This window comes from Sinocyclocheilus anshuiensis, unplaced genomic scaffold (genome assembly GCF_001515605.1).
Source record: "Sinocyclocheilus anshuiensis isolate Anshui unplaced genomic scaffold, SAMN03320099.WGS_v1.1 scaffold658, whole genome shotgun sequence".
Lineage (NCBI taxonomy): Eukaryota > Metazoa > Chordata > Actinopteri > Cypriniformes > Cyprinidae > Sinocyclocheilus > Sinocyclocheilus anshuiensis.
Genome location: NW_015542402.1, coordinates 489,128 through 503,123, shown reverse-complemented (window position 1 = coordinate 503,123; position 13,996 = coordinate 489,128). Strand labels below are relative to the sequence as shown.

The 13,996-nt window shown below is 35.5% G+C and overlaps 1 protein-coding gene across 3 annotated transcripts in view; it reads left to right on the top strand.

The window, feature by feature from the left end:
• The window catches only part of LOC107692968 (follistatin-related protein 4-like), a 225,917-nt gene that overhangs the window by 145,016 nt on the left and 66,905 nt on the right, over positions 1-13,996 (top strand). For all 3 annotated transcript variants that reach the window (XR_001634694.1, XM_016492188.1, XM_016492187.1), the window contains exons 5-6: positions 899-1,080; positions 4,863-4,983. Coding sequence is in view for 2 of the 3 variants with exons in the window: in XM_016492188.1 (XP_016347674.1) it covers positions 899-1,080; positions 4,863-4,983 (303 nt within the window). In the remaining variant the exon portion in view is untranslated. The remainder of the gene's footprint in view (positions 1-898; positions 1,081-4,862; positions 4,984-13,996) is intronic.

The following is a 13,996-nucleotide window of genomic DNA, read 5'->3' as shown; positions in this document are numbered from 1 at the left end:
TACTACTCACACCGTGAGGATCACAGTATGAGGATCGTTTGAGTTCATAATGAGCTCATATACTACTCACACCGTGAGGATCACAGTATGAGGATCGTTTGAGTTCATAATGAGCTCACATACTACTCACACCGTGAGGATCACAGTATGAGGATCGTTTGAGTTCATAATGAGCTCATATACTACTCACACCGTGAGGATCACAGTATGAGGATCGTTTGAGTTCATAATGAGCTCATATACTACTCACACCGTGAGGATCACAGTATGAGGATCGTTTGAGTTCATAATGAGCTCATATACTACTCACACCGTGAGGATCACAGTATGAGGATCGTTTGAGTTCATAATGAGCTCATATACTACTCACACCGTGAGGATCACAGTATGAGGATCGTTTGAGTTCATAATGAGCTCATATACTACTCACACCGTGAGGATCACAGTATGAGGATCGTTTGAGTTCATAATGAGCTCATATACTACTCACACCGTGAGGATCACAGTATGAGGATCGTTTGAGTTCATAATGAGCTCATATACTACTCACACCGTGAGGATCACAGTATGAGGATCGTTTGAGTTCATAATGAGCTCATATACTACTCACACCACAGTATGAGCAGTATGAGGATCGTTTGAGTTCATAATGAGCTCATATACTACTCACACCGTGAGGATCAGATCGTTTGACTCATATACTACTCACATCGTGAGGATCACAGTATGAGGATCGTGTGATGTCACTGTGATCATCGCATGATCTCACGTGTTGACTGGGTGAACGACTGTCCAAAAATGCAAATCGCAAACAAGCATCCATGCATAAATGCAAATGGGCTCCTCATTGCCTTTGGTTGTATCCAGCTAATTAAATTCCTCTGGTGTGGCTTTACAGGCAACACGTGCACCATGGCGGAGTACAACAAGCTGAAGAGCATGCTGCTGGACATGCAACCCAGGACCTTCACGGACGGGCAAGCAAATGCCATGGACCAGAGGAAGATCCTGGTGGACACAATGTTCAAGTATATAGACAGAAACCAGGACGGCCGTCTGAGCAGTGAGGAGCTGGCAGAGGTGAGGGGACCCATGACATTGCAGTTCAAGAAGATATGGAGCAAAATAAGCAAGGAATAGTGTACTTTCAGCTGGTCATTTAACTTTACTCTGCTTTGCTATAATGACTGCTGGAATGCACATTATCCTGAATATCATGTTGAATATTAGGAAATATTTCAGAGATTTTTTTTTTTTTTTTTTACAGACCTTATGTAAAAAGAAGATATGGAGCAAAATAAGCAAGGAATAGTGTACTTTCAGCTGGTCATTTAACTTTACTCTGCTTTGCTATAATGACTGCTGGAATGCACATTATCCTGAATATCATGTTGAATATTAGGAAATATTTCAGAGATTTTTTTTTTTTGTTTTTTTTACAGACCTTATGTAAAAATGTCCAGGGGCTCACAAAAAAATTTCAGATTTGGTTTGGTGTTCACTGCACACTTAAAAATAAATAAATAAATAAATAATAGTATTATTGCACTTTATTTTTTTAATAAAAAATATACAAAATAAAGTGTGATAATACTATATTTTAAAATATAAAGTATTAAAAATACAATTATTTTATAGTACACTTAAAAATACAGTGCTAATAGTTACATTTTCATTTTCTTTTATTTATTTTTTATCGTTACGTTTTAATCATCTTTTGTCATACTTTAAAGAAGTACTCTTGTTTTGATGTGTTGACTAACATACTAAAGCACATGTAAAGTATTTGATTATAATTTTAACTGAAGTGTGTTATTTGATATTACATATTACAAGTTAATATTACATATTAATATTACATATTACAAGTTAATATATATTAAGTGTACTGAATTGCCACTTCATAATTTCAAATGTTTAATTAAAAACATATTAAAATACATGACATACACAATAGAAATGACATTAAAGTATATTTCAGTTGTACCATTAATGCTTGTTAAAAAAAACCCTCTTAAGTTCAACTAATTGCATTTAATATACTTTAATAAACAGAAATTTTAACTATTATACTTTTTAATTTTAATTTAAATAACATGCAATTAAGGTTTTCAAAAACATTTCAGTCAGTTCACACATGTTCATGGGAGTAGTTCATCAAACAATTAAATGAAAAAATGAAAATGTGCTCATCCTCGGGCCATTCAAGATGTAGATGAGTTTGTTTCTTCATCAGATTTGGAGAAATGTAGCATTGCATCAGTGTCTCAGCAATGGATGCTCTGCAGTGAATGGGTGCCGTCAGAATGAGAGTCCAAACAGCTGATAAAAACATCACAATAATCCACAAGTGATAAATTAATGTCTTGAGAATACAAAATCTGGGTGTTTGTAAGAAACAAATCCATCATTAACTACATCTTGTGGCCTAAGGGTGAGTAAATTTTCTGCAAAATTAAAAATTTTGGGTGAACTGTTCCTTAAGTAGGGTGAATTGTTTTTTAAAATTAGGTTTTTATCTGTAATAAGGACTCTTAATAAAAGTATGCTAATATGTACTACTTTTTCACAAGGGAAAAAAATGAACACTGTTGCAATATTACAGTATATTAATACAAAAATCCTCTGATTTCTTTTTCAATACAGATAATTAAGAGTATGAGAGACTGAAAGTAGCACTGTTTTCATTATCCTCCCCTCCACTGAAGCTCATTTTTAACCCAATTCAGGTTCTGCTGAATTGGGTTAAAAATGGCATTATTGAAATCTGGACAGCACAGTGGTTCAGAGTGATATGAGGATGAACTAATACTGACAGGTCTTTCATTTTAGGGTGAACTCTTCCTTTAACACCCATATAACGTGTGTCAACCAATCTGCATCAAGAACAGAAATGTCGTGGTATGAGACAAGAGTTTCATCATACCTGTAAATAATGTTATGTAACCAGTGCTGGGTAGATTGTTGTCCATTACTGATTACAGATTACATGTTGAAAACTGTAATCTAGGTTACTCATTTGTATTATGACTACTTTTTAGATTACTTTTAGATTATTTATTTCTATCAAACTTTATCAAACAAAAAAAGCAAAGAGAAAGAAAACACATTCCATTTTTGATATCAACATCATAAAATGCATTAAACATTACATTACACAATGTTTCCCAAGCTGTGCTTAATGTAAGAACTGCAGTGGGTTTGTGAGATGAAATAAAACTAACAATTAATTGAATCATAAAAATGTAAAATAAAACAAATTTAAACACTTGAACACTAAAAATAGAAATATTTTATTTGTTTACCTGCATGAAGTAAGGCGATAGTTTTGAACACTGGCTGGTTATGTACTTGCTCAAATATTGATTTCGGATCATTTTTAACCAAAAAAAGTTACGGACTGCAGCTTTAATTATCATAAAAATGTAAAATAAAACTAATTTAAACACTTGAAAACTAAAAATAGAAATATTTTATTTGTTTACCTGCATGTCAATGTGACTAACATTAACTGACATCAGAGAACTGTAAACAAGCAAACTGTTAAATTATTGGAATATTAACTTCACTGTTTAAAAAATTCCGTAAAATTTACGGTAAAAAAACGGCAGCTGTGGTTGCCGGAATTTTACCGTAAAAAATATGGTAGCAACATTTTAGGTTTTACAGTTTCAACTTAAATTTACAGTTAAATACCTTCATTTCATTAACTGATATAATGTTAATATATAAACCTAATGAAGTACTAAAATCTGTTTTGTACACTGATAACCACCAAATGCAGGAGGTGATGAGAAAATGCAGGTGGTGATGAGAAAGTCACATGATGAACCAAAGCTTATCACAAGCAGCTTTTAAATAATAACATATATAGAAGGTGCACAGTGTCATTCACACAAACACTAACCACCATCATGGTGACACACGTGAAACTGAAATAATGCAATAAACATTTATTTAACAACATTAGGTGTAACATACAACCCTAATATACAAAACTGATAAGAAAAAACTAAGAAACATAGTTATTTCAACAAAACAACATCAAATTTGAAATGTAACGCAGGGATTTCTGGGAATTTCAATTTATGGTTATTCACTGTAAATTATACGGTCTTTTTCACTTCCAAAAACTGTATACTACCGTTAAATTACATGTAATGTCCGATACAGTTTTTCACCGTATATAGTAGGGGAATTTACCGTTAACCATTTAACAGGTTTTTACTGTAGCATTTTTACAGTATTTTACTGTTAAATTCACTGTAATTTTTTACAGTGTTCCTCAGAGATATTTCAAGTAAATATTTTATTTTAAGGGGTTTAGTTAACAAAAATGTTTGCGAATCCCTGCACTATATGAACAAACATTAATAAACATGAAAACAGCAATGACATTATATGCGCAAAGTATTCCAGCTCTGAAATATTTATTTTTCCTGACTTCCAGAATCAACAGTTATCAGTAACTTGCATAATTATTTGTTTTATACATGGTCTTAAAGCTTGAGAGCTGCTTTTTCTGCCCAAATTCAGAAGCATGGATTTCATATATATTTGCACGACATTTAGTTCAAGCTAAATGAAACACAGTAGCATTTTTAGAAAAGAAAATTTAAAAGCAAAAATTACGAATTAGGGAGAATCAATAAATTATGAAAAATCTACTGCCATTGTGTGAATAATATGTAATCATGTAATTCATAAAAACTAACTGTAATCTTTTTATTAGCATTTTAAAATGTAATATACTCTAATTACGAGTACTTCATTTTTGGAATCTGATTACGTAATCCAGATTACATGTAATCAGTTACTACTCAGCTCTGTAACTTAATTTAATTCTTCCTGTTCTTTTACAGATATCCATAAAGGAGCATTTGGAAAATATCTTATTGGAGTGCACCATGCAAGACCTCCTGCGTTACGATGATTACAACAACGATGGTCACCTGACCCTTCAGGAGCTCTACACGGCCTTCCGTGAGTCCAACAGTACAAATGAGTCTCTCTCACCATGTGGCAAATCTGCAGAAAAAAAAATCTGCTGATTTTTCGTCTGCCAAGCACCATTACGTCTCTCTCTGAAGCGTTTTGCACATTTGCAGCAAAGCGAACACCTGATCCTTTGGGCCAATGAATGCTAATCATGGCCCGGTGATGAGAGATGAGTGCTTTTGGCTGAAAAAGAGAGATGAGATGGCAAGCCGAGATTATCTCGTATCATCCATCGTCCCACGCCGCATAAAGCAAATGCCCTCATTTCATTCGTTTCAGGAATTGCCAATGCAATTCACAGTCCCAGTTCCCTGAATGAACAACTGTGGCTAAAATTATCCATCCATTCCACTAGGAGATCAATCAAAGCATTAGAGGTGCCGTGTGACCCTTACTTTAAGATTCAGCTACTGGGGCAAAAAACACGGCTCCATTAACCAGCGCCAGTCGTTAACCTTGCTAATGATGGGTTTTAGCGGACTGCTTGTTGTCATTATACAGTCCCTTTGCTTTTGTGTCCAGCTGGCCAGTGTTGGTTCTCAGGTGAGAAGGTTGAGTGTACGAGTGTCGGTGTAATAAAACATTGCACTGGTCAAGCCCTTCCCAAGGTTAAGCGTGTTGCTGCAGTGGGATTTTGGAGGATGTCAACTGGAATGAGGGGGGAAGGATCACTGCTGAAATTGACTGACTGAGGTGTTTCATACAAACAAACATCCCTGAGGAGATCCCACTCCACGCTCCTCTGTTTGTTCTGCACATTTCAGTCTTGTGGGAAAGACGTGTTTCCTATAGTTCTTTGTCTAACAAAATCATTTTCATGCTTTGTTATGTGCTTCACACACATTCACACTGTCTGTGAGCTGGAGAGGAAACATATGCACATTCATGAGCTGTTGATTTTCACCGAATTGGTGAAAGTTTAGATTAGGGAACACATTCACTATGTTTTCCCTCAATAAACTCCTAATTTGCTGTTTATTAATAGTCAGTAAAATAGTTGTTAAGTTTAGGTATGGAGTCGGAATAAGGGATCTAAAATATGCTCATGCAGAATAAGACATTAATATGTGCTTTATAAGTACTAATAAACAGCCAATATGCTAGTAATATGCATGCTAATAAGCAACTAGTTAATAGTGAAGAGTGTTCCCTAATCTAAAGTGTTACCACAGAATTCTGTATTATTCTGTATTATGTTGCTTGCTAAAAAATATAGCTTAAAGAGAAAGTTCATCAAAAAATGAAAAATCTGTTATCATTTACTCACCTTCAAGTTGTTGGTCTCCATTGACTTCCATACTAAAGAAAAAAGAAAACGAAGAAAACACACACACACACACACACACACACACACACACACACTATGGAAGTCAATAGCGTCAACTGTTTGGTTATGCATTTTGCATTTTCTTCACTTCGTCATTATTTCAAGTATAGCCAGTATAAATCTTGTTTTGTTTTTTTTTGTGAAATACAGCTCTCTCACACACGCATGCAGTGCAACACGTATCAGCTGGAGAACACCGTGAACCTGTTACACAGACTGTACGAAAAGACACAACCGCCCTTGTAAAAAAGAAGTGCACTCTTATAGAAAAATTGCTTTTTACAGAAATAATATAATTTCAAAGAATATACTAAAGTGTGAATTGAAGGTTACATTTTCAGACACTTAATTTCATGTTATTTATAATTAAATGAGAATGTATTAAAGTTTAAATATGTATATTAAATGCAGCTAGCTGAACTTAAGAATGCTTTTTGACCCACTTTATATGTAATTTCATAATTACTTCTGTTGTCTTTGAAATATTACTAAAGTGTGCTGCCGAATGTGCTGACAAGCATTTTTATCTTTACTTTAATGTCATTTCTATTTGTATGTCATATTTAAATACATTTGTAATTATGAAGTTGCAATTTAGTGCATTTAAATTATATTACCTTTAAATATAATATCAAATAACACACTACAGTTAAAATGGTAACGCTTTAGTTTAGGGACCAATTCTCACTATTAACTAGCTGCGTATTAGCATACATATCACTAGCATATTGGCTGTTTATTAGTACTTATAAAGCACATATTAATGTCTTATTCTGCATGAGCATAATTTAGATCCCTTAACCCTACCCCATACCTAAACTAACAACTACTGAGGCAAAAGTCGTAGTTAATAGTAAGTTAATAGTTAGAAAAATTATCCCCAAAATACAATGTGACCGATACTATAATAATCTTAACATGTGTATTAGTATGTTAGTCAACACATCCAAATACTGTAAGTGTATTTCTTTAAAACATGACCAAATGTGTTAAGAAACATATGAAAATGTACTTTTTTAAAGTACACTTAAGCTGCCTTTGATTTCATTTATATCATATCTGTACTTTTAAGATTTGAAGTACACTATAAGTGCACATTCTACAAAACTAAGCACACTTCTTTTTCACAAGGGCAGGAGGGGGACGTGAGAAAGAGCGAGCATTTCACTGTGACTGGAGCATCAGTCTGGTTTCATGGCTCCCATTAACGGTGGAATTATAAAGACATTTAGCTGCGCTGTCAGCATTAATCCAGAGTCTGCATGGGAACCAAAAAATGAGACACCAAACCCTTCACTAGAGACTATCCTGAGCTGTGACACCCCAGACAGGACAAATATAAGAGCCTCCAAAAAATAATCACTGCTACCTGCTGAAACTAACCAGCTGAAGCCTGACCGGCCGAGATAGACGATCAATGATCACCGACAAAGAGTCTCACTGCCAAAGAGGCAGAGATAAAGAGCAGCTGGGTGCAGGAACGAATGAACGGGTGTAATTGCTTGAGAAAAAGGTCCCGCTGAGAGCAGGGCTCCTGTGCCTGACAGCGGCGCTGAAGGTTAGCGCGTCTCTCTGTCTGTCCCATCTGACCGAGCTGCGTGGCTCATTCTGGCAAGTCAGGCGAGGTTTTTGCATATCAGAGGGGGTCACAGGTCTCACTAGGGGCTAAATTACTGAATCAGACAAGGAGTTAATTAAACATGTCGAACAGAGACACTAGCTCTGCTGTCAGCACCTCACTTGCTACCTTGCTAGCCACATAAGTGACTCATTTGAAACGAAGCAGCCGCTCCAGATGCCACACAAAAACTGGATTTGTAATTCCAGTGGAGTTTCATGTTAGCTTAGCTGATAAAGTTCTCCAATAATGTCCATTAATATATGCCAATTAAGTGCAAATATTGTGTCAAATAGTCAATTTTTATTAACATGAGCATAAATAGCTGACTCGTTTTTTAGTTTTGCATGAACATTTTGTTACAGAGTGCATTCTAGGATTGCTTTCTTATAAGTGATGTCACAGGTCTCACTAGGGGCTAAATTACTGAATCAGACAAGGAGTTAATTAAACATGTCGAACAGAGACACTAGCTCTGCTGTCAGCACCTCACTTGCTACCTTGCTAGCCACATAAGTGACTCATTTGAAACGAAGCAGCCGCTCCAGATGCCACACAAAAACTGGATTTGTAATTCCAGTGGAGTTTCATGTTAGCTTAGCTGATAAAGTTCTCCAATAATGTCCATTAATATATGCCAATTAAGTGCAAATATTGTGTCAAATAGTCCATTTTTATTAACATGAGCATAAATAGCTGACATTTTATTGTGACTCGTTTTTTAGTTTTGCATGAATATTTTGTTACAGAGTGCATTCTAGGATTGCTTTCTTATAAGTGATGCTGCTTAAATGAGGTGTATTAGAAGACTGCATAATGTTTTTGCCTACCTTTGCATTAAGAGTACATCTATGAAGCCTCAAAATACTGTCTAGATAACTCTTGTGAAAAAGTACACTTTATTGCATCACTTTAGCATAATATACTTTTAAAAAATATAAGAATACACTTAATTGCATGCTGATTGCAATAAAATGAAAATGAATTAATTTAATTGCACTTTAACCCCACTTAAGCAGGATTAAGTGCATCTTTATACTGTATGTAATTCCATGTTTACTTCTATTGTCTTTGAAATATGGTTAAAGTGTACTGCTGAATGTATTGACAAGCATTTATACTAAACTAAAATATACTTTCATGACATAATTTCTAATTAAACTTGTATGTCATGTATTTAAATATATTTGTAATTACACATTTGTAATGATTAAGTTGCAAATTAGCACATTTAAAATATCATAACTTTAAATGTAATATAAAACAACACACTAGAGTTCAAATTATAATTAAATTAATCAAGTACTTTACATGTGCGTTAGTATGTTAGTTAAACGCATCAAACTAAGTCTACTTTAAAGCACGACAAATTTAGAATAACATTTTTAATTTGTGCACTTTGTAATAACGTCAAACATAATCATGAAAGAGTCTAAGTCACTGAAGTGGCCTTTAATTTCATTAATATTATATTGTTTGCAAGTACAATTTGTAAAAAAAAAAAAAAAAAGTACTACGAGTGCACTTTAAATTCTTTTTCACAAGGGACTGTAAGCTGTTTATGTTTTTGAATAAAGCTGATTACACTCCACATGCATGAAACACAGACTGGGTTTGAGGCGCACATTTGTCTTGCTTTTTGCTGCTTTAGGAAATATCCGTAGAGTAAAGCACATTTGTATTCGCTCAGGCAGGCGCGTGAAGTTCTTGTTCTTTGAAGTTGTTGTTTACCCAAATTAGCTTTTGTGACTAATTGCACCTGGATGGTTTCCGTAGTAACTAAGGATGCCAGTCGCACATGTTTAATTAATTACCGTGTGTCTTGAAAAGGCTTTAAGTTTTAATGCCCTTTTCTCCTCATAACAGATGGACACAAGCCGCCGCTGTCATTACCGATGTTGTCATGTCCTGTCCTGCATCCATTGTGGCCCAATGGGAAGAGCCAGCTGTCATCCAGAATAAAATCAGCCATACGTTCTGTAATGCGTGCCACAATGTGAATCATCCGGAATAGTCTGAGCCACCGCAGTCTCTGTAAAGATCTCATTTGTGTGGAGGAGGGGGAGATGTAAATGTGTGTCTGGGAATTCTCCCAAACCTTAACGGGTTTCAGAGGCTGGCAAAAGGTTTGATAAATGCACATTTTTGCAGCCTCTTTGGTAGGCTTGATTCGTTCAAGAATGATTCCTCAAATCTTATGTCTCGTTGAGGAGAGACGTGCTGCTACTTTACTAAATGATCAGACGCACATTGACAGAGAGGTTATTCAGTATCTCTAAGTGCATGCTTACAGTGCATAAAATGAAAAGCCATTCAGATTGAATCGAAAAAGAATAGCTTTCTCAGATATGAAGTGCTGTCATTGCTTGCTTCAAACCTGTATGTGCAAACAGATTTAAATGCAGCTCTTTCCAGCTCCAAAAACAGACACAAACTAGTTCAAATGACTTGTGCACTGTTTCCAAGTCTACTGAAGTCACACAAAGCGCCAGAGGTTAAAGGGGTCGTGAATTGGAGAATCAAAATATTCTTGATATTTACAAATATGAGAGGTTATGCTACAGTAAAAACACTACTAGTTTCAGAACTCAAAACTAACTCCCCATTTCAAAATATTAATTATTCTTTTCTATCCTTCTGAAACTCCTGGATTTAAAATCGGGACAAACCTCTAATAACATCTTATGAAGGTCACATTTTATTTTATGGTCCAATTCTCACTATTAACTAACTATTAACTATGGCTTTTGTCTCAATAAACTCCTAATTTGTTGATTGCTAATCAATAGTTAGTAAGGTAGTTGTTAGTTTAGGTATGGGGTGGATTAAGGGATCTAAGATATGATCATGCAGAATAATACATTAATATGGGTGTAGTATGTAAGGACTCATGTACAGATGTGCTTTGTCCCAAAATGGTTTACTGCTGTTTCTGCATTAGTGAATCAAGACAGTGATTAAACGATCAATTTCATACTGTTCCTGTCAGTAGCTTAAAAAACCATCTGTTCTATATATTGTGATTAAGCAATCAAAGATGGTTGTCTTTATAATTGCTGGAGCAGCACGAGTCTATCGGTTATAGTAAAAACGCAAGAGAGGTTTTCCAGAGAGTTTCACATGTAGTGCTCATTTCATATGCAAAGATGTCAGCCAATCACAGCAGTAGGAGTTTCCATTAAAGTTTCACAGCAGACACGCCCCTCCAACTGAACATTCAAATCAGAGGCTAAAATCAGAGTAGAAAATGAGCATTTATATCTAAATTATGGGCATTTTTGATGAAAAAAAAAACTGTAAGATTATAAGTGCATGTCAGGACGCATTATAATATATTTTTAAAAATGCATTTCATGACCGCTTTAAGTTATTATGTACTAATAATCTTACCTTGGCAAAATATTATTTACAATCACACTCTGATCAAAAATTGGTGCATATATGCGTCATTAACAGGTTATTTGCCAGTCCTCCATGGATATGATTTACCGGAGGCCACAGACTCATGGTTCTCGGGGGCCCCAGTGGGTTTGCACTACGCCACTGTTTTTCTCAAGTCAAATATATGGAATAGGGTAGCACTGTACCAACCTTAGTACAGTAAGTTCTTACTTAAATTGGGATGTAGAAGAAGAAGAATTAGTTTAATTTGTATAGTGCCTTTCCACGAGGTTGCTTAATGAAGGTAGTTTAAGAACATTTACAAGTAAGGTTGTAAAGTTCCAACCCATTCTCACTCCCAAGCGGTGTTGGGAAAAGTTACTTTTAAAAGTAATGCATTACAATATTGAATTACTCCATTTAAAAAGTAACTAATTGTGTTATTTAGTTAATCTTTATGGAAAGTAATGCATGACTTTACTTCTGTGTTATTTTTTTTCACCTGAACTTGGCTTGCTTATGTAATAACAAAAAGCCCAAAAGTTATATTTTTGGCAACTGTAAAGGCCCTTTCACACCAAAAGTGAAATAATAAGCCTCGGGCTGAAGGAAGTGTATCTGCCTTTGCACCTCTCACTCCCAATCTCTCTCAACATGGGGACAGGAGATGTGTCAACGAATAAATGGGAAAACAAAGTAACTTGTGTAACTCAGATATGTCATTGTAAATTCGAAAGTAATGCATTATTTTAGTAGTTACTTGGGAAAAAAGTAATCTGATTACATAACTCACATTACTTGTAATGCGTTACCCCCAACACTGCCCCCAAGGTGTCAAATATGGTCGTTTGTTCACAGGAAATGCGTGTAACTATACTGATGCCAAAAGCATCCTCTGGTGTCTTTATTGCAACGCAGCCAGTAAACCATTGCTTTCAATGAGAAACCTTTTACATCTGCATCTTTTTTCTTTATTGTGACCTATTTTGAGTAAAACAGATTCTCAAATGGGAAAAAAAATGTAGGACAGGACTTGATTTTGTCCACCAGGGATTGATTGTATCATTAGATCAGTGTTGTTTTCTGTTGCTGTGATCTCAGGCTGCTGAAGTCCTCACATCATCAAAGATAGCGAGGGGAGGGAAAGCAGATATTTTAGATTAAATATTACAATGGCACATGAATAAAAAAAATAAATAACAATAATAGTAATAATGGTCAATCTTTATTTTAAGGTCCAGTTCTCAATATAAACTAACTATTAACAACAACTTTTGCCTGTTACGGAGTAATCAGAACATGAGACCTGCGGATCCATGTGCAAGGCTTTATTACAAAGGCGTGGTCAAAAAACGGGCAAGGGTCAAACAACAACACAGGTACATCACAGGCAAGGCAAAGAGTATTCCTAGGGCAGGCGAGGGTCTTTGATCAGCGAACGTAATCCAGAGGGCAAGGCAAACGGGTAATCCACAAACAGGCGATAGTTCAGTAAAGAGGCAAACAGAGTCCAAACGACAAGGCATAAGAAATCCAAGGCAGGCAGAGAATCAGGCAATCAGATAACACAACGAGACAAGACTAGACTAGAACTAGGAACAAATACTTGACTAGGAAAAGGGCTCCGTAACCGTAACTAACGTAGCGATATGCGCAAACAATACTCTGCAGTGAGGAAGAGGAAGTCCATGGCTTATGTAGGGTGTTTGATTGGTTGCAGCTGTGTGTGTAATCAGTGCAATGGATGATGTCACAATTTGAGTTGAATTACTGAAATAAATTAACTTTTCCACGACATTCTAATTTATTGAGATGCACCTGTAATTGATGGTTGTGCAATCATTCAAAAAAAAAAGTAATCTTTTAATCACTGAGAATAAGAATTATATTGTTTGTTTGATGCTAATTATGTAATAAGAAATATCACATATGTATTTTTATTATAGAAATACATTATGGAAAATGCAGATCCATGTGTGAGACAATCAAATATAATAAATACATTAGAATAAAATAGTATTACCTTGTTATAATAGTGTTTTATAATTAAAATATATTGATAACTAGTATATGACAATGAATATAATAACTTATTAAAATAATACTGTTACGGAGTAATCAGAACATGAGACGTGCGGATCCATGTGCAAGGCTTTATTACAAAGGCGTGGTCAAAAAATGGGCAAGGGTCAGACAACACCACAGGTACATCACAGGCAAGGCAAAGAGCATTCCTAGGGCAGGTGAGGGTCTTCGATCGGCGAACGTAATCCAGAGGGCAAGGCAAACGGGTAATCCACAAACAGGCGATAGTTCAGTAAAGAGGCAAACAGAGTCCAAACGACAAGGCATAAGAAATCCAAGGCAGGCAGAGAATCAGGCAATCAGATAACACAACGAGACAAGACTAGACTAGAACTAGGAACAAATACTTGACTAGGAAAAGGGCTCCGTAACGTTGCTATCACTAACGTAGCGATATTTGCAAACAATACTGGGCAGTGAGAAAGAAGAAGTTCATGGCTTATGTAGGGTGTTTGATTGTTTGCAGCTGTGTGTGTAATCAGTGCAATGAATGATGGGAAATGTAGTCCAGAGTGACATGCAACAGTCTGTGTAATGTGAAAGTCAATATAATGGGAGGGCGACCTCTGGTGGCAAGTGGATGGAAG